This window comes from Mustelus asterias, chromosome 20, assembly GCF_964213995.1.
Source record: "Mustelus asterias chromosome 20, sMusAst1.hap1.1, whole genome shotgun sequence".
NCBI classification, from domain to species: Eukaryota; Metazoa; Chordata; class Chondrichthyes; order Carcharhiniformes; family Triakidae; genus Mustelus; species Mustelus asterias.
Genome location: NC_135820.1, coordinates 667659 through 683131, shown reverse-complemented (window position 1 = coordinate 683131; position 15473 = coordinate 667659). Strand labels below are relative to the sequence as shown.

Sequence of the window (15473 nt, the reverse complement as noted above, 5' to 3'; positions counted from 1 at the left end):
GTTCAGGCTGGTCGCAGAGTTTTTAAACACTGACCAGTCCACTGACTCCAAGCAGCCCCGTAGGAGATCATCCGATTCCTCAGCCCAACATTGCACGACTCTCTTTGATGGATTCTCCCGCTTCAATTTTTGTTTGTAAGCCGGGAGCAGGAGCACAGCCTTGTGGTCTGATTTGTCAAAGTGTGGCAAATCAGACCACAAGGCTGTGAAGACATTGTCTAAAAGCAGTTCTGATCACTTGACAGCTGTCGGACAAGGGTGAGGTCTCATTAACTCCTTTCTCTTTCAGAGCTTGAGAGGGAGAAGCTGGTGAAATATTTGGGAGTGGACAATGATCGGGAAATCTTACTTCTTCCTGTCTCTTCTCCAAGGTAATATCATCGCCAGCTTGGACAGATTTATGGTTAATAGTCTTTGTAAAAGATCATTCTTATTGAGCTCTGATTGGGAGCCAATTCAGCAGTGACCCAGTGTACAAACTCTCACCAAGTCCCATTCACCCATCACCCCTGTGCTCACTGATATACACTGACTCCCCGTCTGATGGGAGGTTACAGAGATAGGAGGGATGTGTGGGCTGGAGGAGGTTACAGAGATAGGGAGAGGTGTAGGAGCTGGAGGAGGTTACAGAGATAGGGAGTGTTATGGGGGCTGGAGGAGGTTACAGAGATAGGGAGGATTGTCGGCACTGGAGGAGGTTACACAGATAGGGAGTGTTGTTCGGACTGGAGGAGGTACTGAGATAGGAAGGGTTGTAGGGGTGGGAGGAGGTCACAGAGACAGCGAGCGTTGTCGGGGCTGGAGGAGGTTACAGAGATAGGAAATCGAGTGGGGATTGATGTAGGGTTTGGAAATTGAGGATGAGAATTTTAAATACGAGGCATTTCTGAGCCTGCAACCAATGGAGATGAGCAAGTAACAGTGGAGTAGAGAGACTGGGATAAAAACTGGGGATGAAATCTGATGCTGCGCCTCTGATAGCCTTGGCTCAGACTATCTGCCTTTTGCTAATTTTGGTCAGAATGTTCCACGAAAACAACATAGAAGCTCCGAGAATAGACAGGCTGTTCAGCATCCCACTTCCTGTCCATTCACACCGTGCTAGAAAATTTGAAAAGGGTGTTGATATTCAGCTCCCTGTGTTAAATGTCGATATTTCTCTCGCCAGTTGGATTGTCACAAGAGTGGAAAGACAACACTCCACGAGAGGTGCCAGCACAGGAAGGTTCGTGTGTGCAGATTCCATGTCATTACACTTATCCATCACATTTGGCAAACCATTCGCGAGTTGGAATCTGGTACAATAACGAGATACGGAATGTATCATCTATCGCCTTTCACTCCAAGGATCACAATCGTGAGTTGTCACAGTTCCGCCATCGGACCCGGCTGTCTGGAGACCTGAGAGATGGCGACTGTTCCCTGATTATAAACAACGTCACACGGGGAGATGCAGGACCTTATTATTTCAGAATAGAATTTGAGAACAGAAATAATTACAGCTTCCACCCTGTAACCCAGCTTCAGGTTTCTGGTAAGTTCTGTGTTATAATTACTCAATAATTCACATTCATCACTCAATGGAAATAACACAAACTGTGATGTTTACATATTGACACAAAACACAACTTATTATAACCCAGTGTCTGGTTATCAATAACCTGGTGATAGCTTCCAGTTCAGTCCTAAAGCAACCTCTAATACTCACTTTAATATCAATGATTAAATGTACTGACTGCGTCCATCAATGTTATCGGGTTATCCAATCCCATAGATCTCTCTAATGCTGTTTAAAAGTCTAACATATCGAGAAAAGAAAGACTCACATTTCTATAGCGCCTGTCACCGCCTCAGATCACAGGCAATGAATTAATTCCTGAATTTCTCCATTCTCACCATTCTCTGGACAAATAAGAATCTTCTGAATTGCGGATTGGATTTATTAGTGACTATCTTATATTTTTAGCCTCTGGGTCTATCTTCCTCACAAGTGGAAACTTTCTCCCTGTGTCTCCTCTACACCAAAGCCTTTCCGAATGTTACTGTTCTCTATATGGTCAAGCCTGAACCTTCTCTTTTCAGGAGAATCGAGACCCAGTTCATTCATCTGCACCTGACAGATAAACCCTCACATTTCCAATATCATCCTTGTAAATCTTTTTATCACCCTCTCCAGTGTCTCTCCAACCTTTTGTATAATATAGAACATAGAACATAGAACATTACAGCGCAGAACAGGCCCTTCGGCCCACGATGTTGCACCGACCAGTTAAAAAAAAAAACTGTGACCCTCCAACCTAAACCAATTTCTTTTCGTCCATGAACCTATCTACGGATCTCTTAAACGCCCCCAAACTAGGCGCATTTACTACTGATGCTGGCAGGGCATTCCAATCCCTCACCACCCTCTGGGTAAAGAACCTACCCCTGACATCGGTTCTATAACTACCCCCCCTCAATTTAAAGCCATGCCCCCTCGTGCTGGATTTCTCCATCAGAGGAAAAAGGCTATCACTATCCACCCTATCTAAACCTCTAATCATCTTATATGTTTCAATAAGATCCCCTCTTAGCCGCCGCCTTTCCAGCGAAAACAATCCCAAATCCCTCAGCCTCTCCTCATAGGATCTCCCCTCCATACCAGGCAACATCCTGGTAAACCTCCTCTGCACCCTCTCCAAAGCCTCCACATCCTTCCTGTAATGTGGGGACCAGAACTGCACACAGTACTCCAAGTGCGGCCGCACCAGAGTTGTGTACAGTTGCAACATAACGCTACGACTCCTAAATTCAATCCCCCTACCAATAAACGCCAAGACACCATATGCCTTCTTAACAACCTTATCTACTTGATTCCCAACTTTCAGGGATCTATGCACACATACACCTAGATCCCTCTGCTCCTCCACACTATTCAAAGTCCTCCCGTTAGCCCTATACTCAACACATCTGTTATTCCTACCAAAGTGAATTACCTCACACTTCTCCGCATTAAACTCCATCCGCCACCTCTCGGCCCAACTTTGCAACCTGTCTAAGTCTTCCTGCAAACTACGACACCCTTCCTCACTGTCTACCACACCACCGACTTTGGTGTCATCAGCAAATTTGCTAATCCACCCAACTATACCCTCATCCAGATCATTAATAAATATTACAAACAGCAGTGGCCCCAAAACAGATCCCTGAGGTACACCACTTGTAACCGCACTCCATGATGAATATTTACTATCAACCACCACCCTCTGTTTCCTATCCGCTAGCCAATTCCTGATCCAATTTCCTAGATCACCCCCAATCCCATACATCTGCATTTTCTGCAGAAGCCTACCATGGTGAACCTTATCAAACGCCTTACTAAAATCCATATATACCACGTCCACTGCCTTGCCCCCATCCACCTCCTTGGTCACTTTCTCAAAAAACTCAATAAGGTGACCAGAACTGTACTCGTTACTCCAGCTGTGGTCTGGCCAAGGTTCAAGACAGGTTGAAGATAACTTCTCGACTTTCCGAATTCCATCCCTCTAGAAATAATCTCTCATGTTTGGATTGTTTGTTTCATCACTTTGTTCACCTGTATCTCTACCTTTACTGATTTGTGTATTTGTTTCTCAGATCAAACTGTTCCTCTAATCCATTTCGATTTACGTTTTCGAGGTCAGATGCAAACTCCTCATCTTTCGAACCAAGATATAATACTTCACATTTATTAATGTTGAAATTCAGTTGTCAATTATCTGTCCATCCAGTATATTTATTAATATCTTCCTGTAATTCACTGCAGTCCTCCTCGGTATTGATCATGGCCCCAATTCACTCCCATCTGTACATTTTGAGGATTGACAATCCATCCAGTGTTAAATGTTGATATTTCTCACCCCAGCTGAACCGTCACAGGAATGGAAAGGTGACACTCCACAAAAGGTGACAGCGCAGGAAGGTTCGTGTGTACAGATTCCATGTCAGTATAGTTATCCATCGTGTCTGAGACACCGACCACGAGATGGAGTCTGGTATAATGGCAAGGGACAATCATCATCGTCTGTAGCCTTTTACTCCAAGGATCACAATAGTATATCATCACGGTTCCGCAATCGGACCCGGCTGTCTGGAGACCTGAAAGATGGCAACTGTTCCCTGATTATAAACAACGTCAGACGGGGAGATGCTGGACCTTATTTTTTCAGAATAGAATTTGACGGCAAGAATAGATGCAACTACTACCCTGTAACCCAGCTTCACGTTTCTGGTAAGTTCTGTGTTATAATTACTCAATAATTCACATTCATCACTCAATGGGAAATAACACAAACTGTGATGTTTACATATTCACACAAAACACAGCTTATTATTACAGTGTCTGCTTATCAATTACCTGGTGATAGCTTCCAGTTCAGTCCTAAAGCAACCTCTAATACTCACTTTAATATCAATGATTAAATATACTGACTGCGTCCATCAATGTTATCGGGTTATCCAATCCCATCGATCTCTCTCATCCTGTTTAATAGTCTGACATATCGGCACAAGAAAGACTCACATTTCTATAGCACCTGTCACCACCTCAGGACATCACAAATTGATTCACAGACAATTAAATAATTCCTGAATTTCACATTCTGAACACTGTGGTAAATGAGTCCCTGCTGAATTCCAGATTGGATTTATTAGTGAATAATTTGTGCACAGCAAGCTCCCACAGACAGCAATCTGATCAATAACCTGATTAATAACCTGAGCAAGAGGGATACAAACAGTTTACAAAGAGATGTTGATAGGTTAACTACCTGGGCAGAAAGTTGGCAAATGGAATATAGAGCATAGGACATAGAAAAAATACAGCACAAACAGGCCCTTCGGCCCACAAGTTGCGCCGGTCATGTCCCTACCTACCTAGGCTTATATATAGGCTTACCTATAACCCTCAATCCTATTAAGTTCCATGTACTCATCCAGAAGTCTCTTAAAAGACCCTATCGAGTTTGCCTCCACCACCACTGATGGCAGCCGATTCCACTCACCCACCACCCTCTGAGTGAAAAACGTACCCCTGACATCTCCTCTGCACCTACCCCCCAACACCTTAAACCTGTGTCCTCTTGTAGCAGCCACTTCAGCCCTGGGAAAAAGCCTCCGAGAATCCACCCAATCTCTACATCTTGTACACCTCTATCAGGTCACCTCTCATGCTTCGTGGTAATAATGTGGGAAAATGCGAAGTTGTTCATTTTGGAAGGGAGAACAAAAGAACAGAGTATTATTTAAATGGAGAAAAACTGCAGAAAGCTGCAACACAAAGGGGCTTGGGGGAAACTTGTGCATGAAACACAGAAAGCTAGCACACAGGTACAGAGGTAATCAGGAAGGGTAATGGAATGTTAGCCTTTATTTCAAGGGGGTTAGAAAGATTTTATTTAATTGGAGGCAGTTCAGAGAGGGTTCACGAGGATGATCCCCGATATGGAGGAAAGGTTAACCAGGTTGGGACTTTAGAAGAATGAGGGGTGATCGAATTGAATCAACTTGATTCTTAAGTGGCTTGACATGGTAAATACTGAGAGGATGTTTCCCTTCATGACAGAGTCCAGGACCAGAGAAAATATTCTCAGAATAAAGGGGCACCAACTTAAGATTGAGATGAGCATGAGGTTCTTCTCTCAGTGGGTAGTGAGTCTTTGAACCCTTGCCACAGGGAGCTGTGGGGGCAGAGCCCTTGTGTTTCTTTAAGGCTGGGAGAGTAAAGGAATCAAGGGTTACGGGGAAAGGACTGGAAAGTGGATGTGAGGAATGTTGGATCATCCCTGATCCTTTGGAATGGTGGAGCAGGCTCGAGGGGCAGAATGGCCAACATCTGTTCCTATATTTTATGGTCTTTTCTGATTCCAGGAAAAACAAAATTACTGCAGATTCCGGATACCTAAAATAAAATCAGAAAATGCTGGAAAAGCTCAGCTGGGCCGCCAGTGTCTGCCGAGAGAGAAACAGGGATAATGGCCAGAACTCCACCACCTCGCCCGCCACGGAATTGGCGAGGGTGAGGGTCCGACAATGGAAATCTCCATTGACCTGAGGCGGGAATTTCCGGTCTCGCCCAAGCGAGGCTGTAAAAACCCGCTCAATGTTTCCACTCCAATAGAATTCTTATTCTGTTTTAGCTGTTGGTTCAGAGATAGTTTCAAACTGTTTCTGTCCTATCGCAAACAGGATTTAATTTAAATTTGGCAGGCTTTGGACAAAGTGATGAACCTGTTCTCCCCGAGCTGTGAGCTGTCCCTCCACCCTCACCCAGTCTGGTCAAATCAAGGGTCACTGAGTGAAAGTGTATTAAGCTGCTGACAGAGTTTCAGCAAGTCTGAAAATAGGAAATTCTTTCCTGATCATTGTAATCTCTCAATTCTGATTTCATCCTTGTAACAGTGCTTTCTCTTGTGGGGCTGTGATTTCTATTTGAACTGATGCTTCATGTTATATTTATCTAAAAGGATCCATTCTCTGTGTGTTAGATTTCACAGATAAACCCACGATATTCCCTGCTGAAATTATTGCAGGAAAGCGTGTGAACATAAGCTGCACCTTCAACACAACGTGCAATGGAACAGCACCTGTCGTAACCTGGGACACTCCCACTGACGTACCTGGGTCAGTCTCAAACACTGTAACTCAGCATGGTGTTACTCTGACCTATACTTCTGTTCTGACCCTGATCCCATCACTCAAACACCATGGACACAATCTCACCTGTAGAGTGAGATACCCATCTGTTTCTTCGGAGCGGATCCTCGTACTAACTGTGCAATGTAAGTACAGATATAATTCATTCTACATGAGGTGTAATAGTTTCCATTCTGCACAGTAATATCCCACTAGCAGCACTGTGGTTTGGGCTGGTGTGTCTGCCTTTAAATAGCGGCACTGCCTCGTGAGAACACTCCATCACATCATGTCTTGGGATCATTTATATCCCATGATATGATATCATATATCATATGAAAGATGGAACCTCTGACAGTTCAGCACTACCTCTGTACTGACCCTCTAAAATTGCAATATTCCCTCAGCCCTGACCCTCCAACAACGCAGCACTCCCTCAGTACTAATCCTCTAAGGGTGGCACGGTGGTACAGAGGTTAGCACTGATGCATCACAGCGCCAGGGACCTGGATTCGATTCCCACCTTGGGTCACTGTTTGTGTAGAATTTGCACGTTTTCCCCTTATCTGCATGGGTGCTCCGATTTCCTCCCACAGTCCAAAGATGTGCAGGTTAAGTGGATTGGCGATGCTAAATAGCCCGTAAGTATCAGGGGTAATAGCTAGGGTAAATGCATGGGATTATGGAATACGGGCTGGGTGGGATTGTGGTCGGTGCAGACTAGATGGGCTGAATGGTCTCCTTCTGCACTGCAGGATTTTATGATTCTAAGATTCTAACCCTGCGACAGTGTGGCACTCCCTCAGTACTGACCCTCTGACAGTGCGGCACTCCCTCAGTACCGATCCTCTGACAGTGCAGTGCTCCCTCAGTACTGACCCTGTGACAGTGTGGCACTCCTTCAGTACTGACCCTCTGACAGTGCGGCACTCCCTCAGTACTGACCCTCTGACAGTGTGGCACTCCCTCAGTACTGACCCTCTGACAGTGCGGCACTCCCTCAGTACTGACCCTCTGATAGTGCAGCTCTCCCTCAGTACTGACCCTCTGACAGTGCAGCTCTCCCTCAGTACTGACCCTCTGACAGTGCGGCACTCCCTCAGTACTGACCCTGTGACAGTGCGGCACTCCCTCAGTACTGACCCTCTGACAGTGTGGCACTCCCTCAGTATTGACCTTCTGACAGTGCGCCACTCCCTCAGTACTGACCCTCTGACAGTGCGGCACTCCCTCACTACTGACCCTCTGACAGTGCATCACTCCCTTAGCACTGACCCTCTGACAGTGCGGCACTCTCACGGCACTGACCCTCTGACAGTGCGGCACTCCCTTAGCACTGACCCTCTGACAGTGCGGCACTCTCACAGTACTGACCCTCTGACAGTGCAGCACTACCTCAGTACTGACCCTCTGACAGTGCGGCACTCCCTCAGCACTGACCCTCTGACAGTGCGGCACTCCCTCAGCACTGACCCTCTGACAGTGCGCACTCTCACAGGACTGAACTAAAGTTTGTCTCTGGTTTACCCGGTTTGTGGTGAAGGAACCTATGTTGATATCACACCTTCACATTCTCAGAGTCTCTCAAAGTAATTCACAGTCCATGTAAGTTAACTGATCTTCATTTGTTTTTAGATGCACCGCAGAATCTTTCAATAACTTTGTTTGATATGTTTGATGCTTCCTGGATCAATATAACTGAGGGGAATTCGACAGTGATAATCTGCTCTGTCGAGAGCTTCCCAGCTTCTAACCTGACCTGGAGACATCTTAATGTCACAATGAACAGAACAAGATCCAACAATGAGCTGTGGTTGGTGATTCGTCACGTTACATCCTGGGACACTGGAGACTATCAGTGTGTGGCAGAGAATGAACATGGAGCAGTGGAGGGGTCCATCACCATCACTGTGGAACGTGAGTGTACACAGACTGCAACATCTCTCTCACACACACAAACACTCAAACACACACACACACTCTCAATATTTTATGTGTAAATGTTAATTTGGAAAGGAAAAGTTGCATTCATATGGTGATGAGATCATCCTGAAACACTTTATAGCCAATGAAATACATTTGAATCGTCATCATGTTATAATATGGAAGCATGGCCATCAATTTGTGCACAGCAAGATCCCAAACAACAATGTAATAGTGTTCTGAAAATACATTGTATCATTGAATTTGGTTGATCCATATATAGAGATTACACATGTAAGGGACTGAGGAAAATTTGTGCGGAAGACATTTACCAGTGTTCTTTGTCCCTTGTGGGTTTCAGTGTCCTGTTTGCCGGGTGGGTGCTGTGAACAGGATGCTGTTGGTTGAGTGATGTGGGCTGGGCCAATGGGATTGCTCTGGGGGCGGGAGGAAAAAAAGGTGCCAGGAAGTGAAGCAGTGCAGAGCTGAAGAGGCAGAGCTGGAGAGGCAGAGAGCTGGAGAGGGAGAGAGCTGGAGAGGAAGTGAAGCAGCTGCAGAGAGAGAGCTTTTTCCAGGCAGTGAGAATTCGGTTTGGAGGGAGAGGCAGCCAGGCGTTCCCCTGCCTGTTCTTTTCATTACCGACGAGGAGGACAGCCTTCAGCGCACTCGACCTACGTTGCTGCATGGATAGCTCGCGGCACCTCTGCCTCCTGCGGCATCATCTTCCACACGTGTGTCTCTCCTGGACTGTGTGTGGGTGTCGTGAGTAACTGGTGGGGACTATACAGTCCAACTGGAACAGTATCTACAAATGTGTTACTGAGGATGAGTTTCCCCATATGTGCACCAACGGAGGGCCCCCAACGGTTATAGATCAGAGCTCACTGTTTTATGTCTGTTAATGATATGTGTTATTAAATTTATTTTTGATATTCCGATTACAGTACTGACATAAGAACATAAGAACATAAGAAATAGGAGCAGGAGTAGGCCATCTAGCCCCTCGAGCCTGCCCCGCCATTCAATAAGATCATGGCTGATCTGACGTGGATCAGTACCACTTACCCGCCTGATCCCCTTAACCCTTAATTCCCTTACCGATCAGGAATCCATCCATCCGCGCTTTAAACATATTCAGCGAGGTAGCCTCCACCACCTCAGTGGGCAGAGAATTCCAGAGATTCACCACCCTCTGGGAGAAGAAGTTCCTCCTCAACTCTGTCTTAAACCGACCCCCCTTTATTTTGAGGCTGTGTCCTCTAGTTTTAACTTCCTTACTAAGTGGAAAAAATCTCTCCGCCTCCACCCTATCCAGCCCCCGCATTATCTTATAAGTCTCCATAAGATCCCCCCTCATCCTTCTAAACTCCAACGAGTACAAACCCAATCTCCTCAGCCTCTCCTCATAATCCAAACCCCTCATCTCCGGTATCAACCTGGTGAACCTTCTCTGCACTCCCTCCAATGCCAATATATCCTTCCTCATATAAGGGGACCAATACTGCACACAGTATTCCAGCTGCGGCCTCACCAATGCCCTGTACAGGTGCATCAAGACATCCCTGCTTTTATATTCTATCCCCCTCGCGATATAGGCAAATTTATGGGTAAACAGGGAATTAGCCAAATCAACATCAACCGCTAGGAATTCGGGATCCTGTTGATTGAATATTTAAATAGTAGCCCCATATAGTGGTCAGCAGGGGGTTACACACATACAAGGTAGGTCACTGATAACTCTTTTTGGGAAGGAAACCTGCCAATTTTAACAGGACTGAGTGAATAGTTGACTCCAGCCTCAAACACCAATGTGGTTAACTCTGAACTGCCCTCTGAACTGGTCTTCCAGTTCATGTCAAACCAGTGGTTCAGAAGGAAAACCTGCCTCCACTTTCTCAAGGTGAAACTAGGGATGGACAATAAATGTTGACATTGCCAGAGAATGAGTATTTAAACATTGCGTGAGTGTCTCGCTTCTCGAGATACATCAGAGCATCTCTCTAAAAGCGTAGTGCAGTAATTAATGTCCGTTTTTACAGAGAGAGACACCAGTAACTGGATAGCAGGATTGCTCACAACTGGGATCATGTTGGGCATTTTCCTGGCTGGAATCTTCATCTTCATGTTTGTGAGAAAGTAAGTGAGAAGATTTAACTTGATGTTTTTCTAAATATTTACTGCAATCTTCCCTTAAGTCAGTGATTTTTTCCCTTCTTTAATCACATGCAGTGATCTGTGGGATCCTCACTCTTGGATATTAGTCTTAATCAATGAGCCCACAACATGTCGACACAGTCTTCAATGAATGATTGTTGTCTTTATAGCAGCACAACATTCATCACTACATCCTGTCGCACGTGGATATTGTTCCTGGGTGCATTTGGGATCTCACCCTGGATGTAATAGGATTCTACAGTGGTTGAGGAGCAGGAATGGATCTGATTGGTCCTCAGTGACATCTCACCATTGTGCTTTTGTTTGTAATGATTTCTGAGGATCTTGGATCTGAACAAATCCTTGACACCTTGACTGGTTGCCATAAACCTTCTGTGCGATCCTGGATGTGAACTTACTGTCCCAACTGTAGGCCTAGCAATTCTGTACGTGCATTTTCCTCAGGCAGTCCTTTAACAAGCTGTACCTTTCCTCTCAGCTCTGATGGAGGGTCATCCAGACTCGAAACGTTGGCTCTACTTGCTCTCCACAGATGCTGTCAGACCTGCTGAGATTTTCCAGCAGTTTTTTGTTGATTATAATATGTAGATGTTGATTTCTCTACATTTGAGAATTCGATATCACCATGCAAATTACTAATTCAGCTAGGCCATTATGTGAAGGGTAAGGAGGAGAAGTAGCAGTTTGATCGATAGTCCACTTCTCACACATCCTGAAATACCGTCCCAATAAATTGTGGACTCTTTTCTGAAATGATCTCTCCAGATACACCAAATGAACTGAAAATACCACCCAGAGAATCCACGACACTTGTTCTTGATGTATTGTGCAATTGTTGAATAATGGGGTTCTTGGTAAAGTAGGAAACAATCAAAATGAAGTCAGTGCCATGGACTTGAAAGAGGTCAGATGGGATTTTGGACCAATGATTGGTAGGAACCTCCTGCGCACTCAGTGGTTCTTTGTGCTGATTTGACATATGCGCTTGACATGCCCCGTACTTCTTGATGACCTCGTTGTCATTGACCATGCCCGGCCGGCCAATAGACTGTCTCTCTTGTGAGTATGTCTGCTCTATGTCCATGTATGAGTGATCATGTTGAAGAATATCCAGCCACAGATATTCTGGTATGGTGACCTGGCTGCCTTTAACAATAATTATCTGGCAGATGCCTCGTGAGGTATTGGTAGTCTTCGTGTCACAGGAATGGCACTTCATTTCTCAACAATTACCTGAGCAAGGATGATATTAAAAGTAAAAGTTTATTTATTAGCTAAAGTCGGCTCACATGAACACTGTGAAGTTACTGTGAAAATCCCCCTTCAGCAAAATTGGGACTGTCTTGAGCATGTCTTTAATATCCTCTCTTTTGCTTGGATTGGGATATATGTCAACACTGGAATGAATAGAACTGAAGAAATTGTCCTGCTGTACATTGATGTTACATTTCAGACCGCTGATCACCAATTCTTCATTGATGCATCCTGACGCAGATAAATACAGATTGTGGTCATGTTCTTGCTTCGATCTTCCCACACCAGCTATGTCATGGACACACAGATGTATTCTGATACAGTGCAGTTAATGTGGTTCATCTGAGCTTGAAATATATCCTGGTGAAAAGACAGCCTCAAAATAAATCCTTGAAAACAGTATGTTCCAAATGTGGTGTGAAATGTAGTCAGCTCTTGGGACTTTTCTCCGCGATGGACTGACCAGTAACCATGCTTGGCATCAAGATTCGAGAAGAATTTTGAACGTACAAATCTTTGAGTTAACTCTTTAAATGTGGAGATTTTGTCAGGGCAATGTTACAAAGCTGCATTTAAAGGCTGTGAATCAATGACCTGTCCTCCTTTATGACAAGACCTTGAGCTGCACCACTCTGTCTTGTCTTGGAGACTTTGATTGATCCCATATTTCTCTCATTTGTCTCACTCAATGTCCATTCCTATCCGTGTGTAGATGCAGCAATTACATGCTTTCTGAGGCTGATCTACCTTGTGCTGTCTGGCTGATTCTATGAATTGTCACGAGAGTGAGTTCACAACGTACCGGCAGACCTGCGATTGCCGAGCCTTTAGTTTCCGTGGTGCACAACACCTGTGGCATTGATTGCACTTGCACCTCCAGCACAATGGACCATGTACTAATGAACAGTTGTACACTGGAAGTTTCACAGCAGTAGGTTTTGTCATGGCGTACCATGTCTGTGCGTACATGCATTTTAACATTTGCAGCTTTGCAGGCTGAAGCGGGGCGGTGGGCAGAGGAGGAGGGAGAGTTGGTTTGTTAACATTTGTCCCTGTGTCAATCTTGGTCAATAACGAGTAATTACTAACCTTCTCAGTGGAAATACTTGCAATCTTGTGAAACAGTGGACAGTGTGATGGTTTCTGTGTTTTCCACATTGAGATTGATGATGTGAAATGTGTTTGCCGCCTTTCGTCACATTGTGCACCTCATTGTCATTTTCTGGTTTGTCAATCACCCCATGTATATGTTTCTGATTGGACAGCGGAAGGTTATTCTTATTGATTGAAGGTCCCCGTTCTGTACACACTGTTTGGATCAGTGCATGGCTCTTTTTAACTGTGTCAGTCTTTGCTCTGGTGCACTGTCGCTGATAATGGTCTTTTCTGCCTTGCAGAATTGATGGAAAGCTGGGCACTTTCTTGTTGCATCGCAAAGACCACATCTTCCACATGTCTTGCTAGGTTTGGTGTTTGAGGGAGTGCTCTGTCCAAGACCGCAAGAAACTACAAAGGGTTGTGAATGAAGCCCAGTCCGTCACGCAAACCAGCCTCCCATCCATTGACACGGTCTACACTTCCCGCTGCCTCGGAAAAGCAGCCAGCATAATTAAGGACCCCACATACCCCGGACATTCTCTCTTCCACCTTCTTCCATCGGGAAAAAGATACAAAAGTCTGAGGTCACGCACCAACCGAATCATGAACAGCTTCTTCCCTGCTGCTGTCAGACTTTTGAATGGACCTCCCTTGCATTAAGTTGATCTTTCTCTGCACCCTAGCTATGACTGTAACACTACATTCTGCACTCTCTCCTTTCCCTCTCCCCTATGTACTCTAGTAACGGTATGTTTTGTCTGTATAGCTTACAAGAAACAACACTTTTCACTATATCCCATTACACGTGACAATAATCAATAAAATCAAACCAAATCAAATCAACAATTGGGGTTGTACTCCAGATCTGTAAGCTTTCCTGATCTGCATGTATCTCTTCACACATACATCTATCCTTGAGTAGCTCTTCGATGTTGTACGTTTTAGGCTTGTCTAGCGGATCTTTCTGGAACACTTCCATGGGAGTGCATACGATTAGCAACTCAACAATTCTGTCTGTCAGCTCTGCCTTTGGAAAGACACTGGATGGACCCTTTTCTCTGCATCTGCTGATAAAGTGGTTTATGGGTTCTATAGGCTGTTGTTGAAGTGACATGGAATCTAGCCAATAGAATTTGAATTTTAACCTGAATCTGAACGGGTCTTACAATGTAGTCCATTTCTTTTAGGGATCTTTTAGCTCCTGGTGTTTTCAGCCTGTATAAACTTTCATTCCTAATTTTGTGGTTTGCTTTTCTGGTTCAGATAAAACAGAATTAAGAAACCACAGCTCTGTACAGTTTAAACATTCTGAATTCAGAGAGTAGGTCAGATACAATTCATTTTAAATGGTGGACGTTATTGGACATTTTAACTATCTCCCTTTGACCTTCCTTCTCCTGTAGTGCCTGGAATGAGAGTTGCTGCAGCTGCTCTCACGCACATATCCATGGACACACCAACAGACCCGACAACCTTCTCTACGCCAACATCAACTTCTTGGTGCTGCCCAGCGGTGATGGGACTGTGCACAGGAGCGAGGTCACGGAATACGCACAGCTCAGATTCCAGCGAAACTGAGTGTGAAGCGGGGAGAGGGGCTGTGGGGTGTGTGAAGCAAATAGGGTAGAATAGTAATGAACAAAAATATAATGTTGTTGAAATTTTGAAAAGAGTTCTGAATGTGCTTTCTGAGTGCTGCAACTTTTTCATGCTTTCAAAATTGCAAGAAGCTGCTGAGTTCTGTATAATTTTTCATCTATTACTACAAGCAATTTAAATGCTCAGATGGTTCCATACATTTTTTTCAAATTAAATATCATACTCTCGTGAATGATTCCTATCTCCAAAGCACAATTTCCTGTTGCCACAAGCCAATTTTATTATTTAAATTCCTGTGTTTTCATTTGCAATGGAAAATTCCCATGTAAACATGTCACATTGTAATTACATCCTCCTGCCATGGTGGTGTCCGAGCATCAACATTTTGCCTCTCAGACATTTCCCCTTTATTTACAATATTGGTAACACACAGGTATGACCAAAGGTCGTGTTTTATCCATGTTTATGATGTTGGTAATCAGAGTGGTTTTATTGGCTGTATTTGCCTTATTGCTCAGACAGAATTCTGGTGAAAGGTGTTTTCCAACCGTCCATCTCTGTCTTGCCAAGAGGAAAACATAATTTTAAGACAGAGCCTGGGAGTACACAGGGTCAGTCCTTGTGTGATGCTCTTTAGGTGAGTCGGTGCGGAATTGATGGGCCGGATGGCCTCTTAATGCCCTGTAGGGATGCTGTGGTTCTATCTGGGCCAGTGTCTCACGGCTGTTTGTGGGATCTTGCTGTGCACAAATTGCCTGCCACATTTCTAA

The 15473-nt window shown here is 44.7% G+C and overlaps 1 protein-coding gene across 1 annotated transcript; it reads left to right on the top strand.

Moving 5' to 3' along the window:
- Positions 1-331: 331 nt before the first annotated feature.
- Positions 332-14682, top strand: LOC144508709 (sialic acid-binding Ig-like lectin 13). The gene is made up of 8 exons (XM_078237018.1): positions 332-371; positions 1169-1534; positions 3887-4252; positions 6507-6800; positions 8290-8571; positions 10427-10477; positions 12838-12937; positions 14508-14682. The coding sequence occupies exons 1-8, from the start codon at positions 332-334 to the stop codon at positions 14680-14682; spliced, it is 1674 nt and encodes a 557-aa protein (XP_078093144.1).
- Positions 14683-15473: the final 791 nt, after the last annotated feature.

Bases quoted from the DNA above. Each gene is read 5' to 3' on its own strand.
- LOC144508709 (XM_078237018.1), top strand. From the start codon at position 332: ATGATCGGGAAATCTTACTTCTTCCTGTCTCTTCTCCAAG. The intron at 372-1,168 runs GTAATATCATCG...TTCTCTCGCCAG, and splicing joins CTTCCTGTCTCTTCTCCAAG to TTGGATTGTCACAAGAGTGG. The intron at 4,253-6,506 runs GTAAGTTCTGTG...TCTGTGTGTTAG, and splicing joins AACCCAGCTTCACGTTTCTG to ATTTCACAGATAAACCCACG.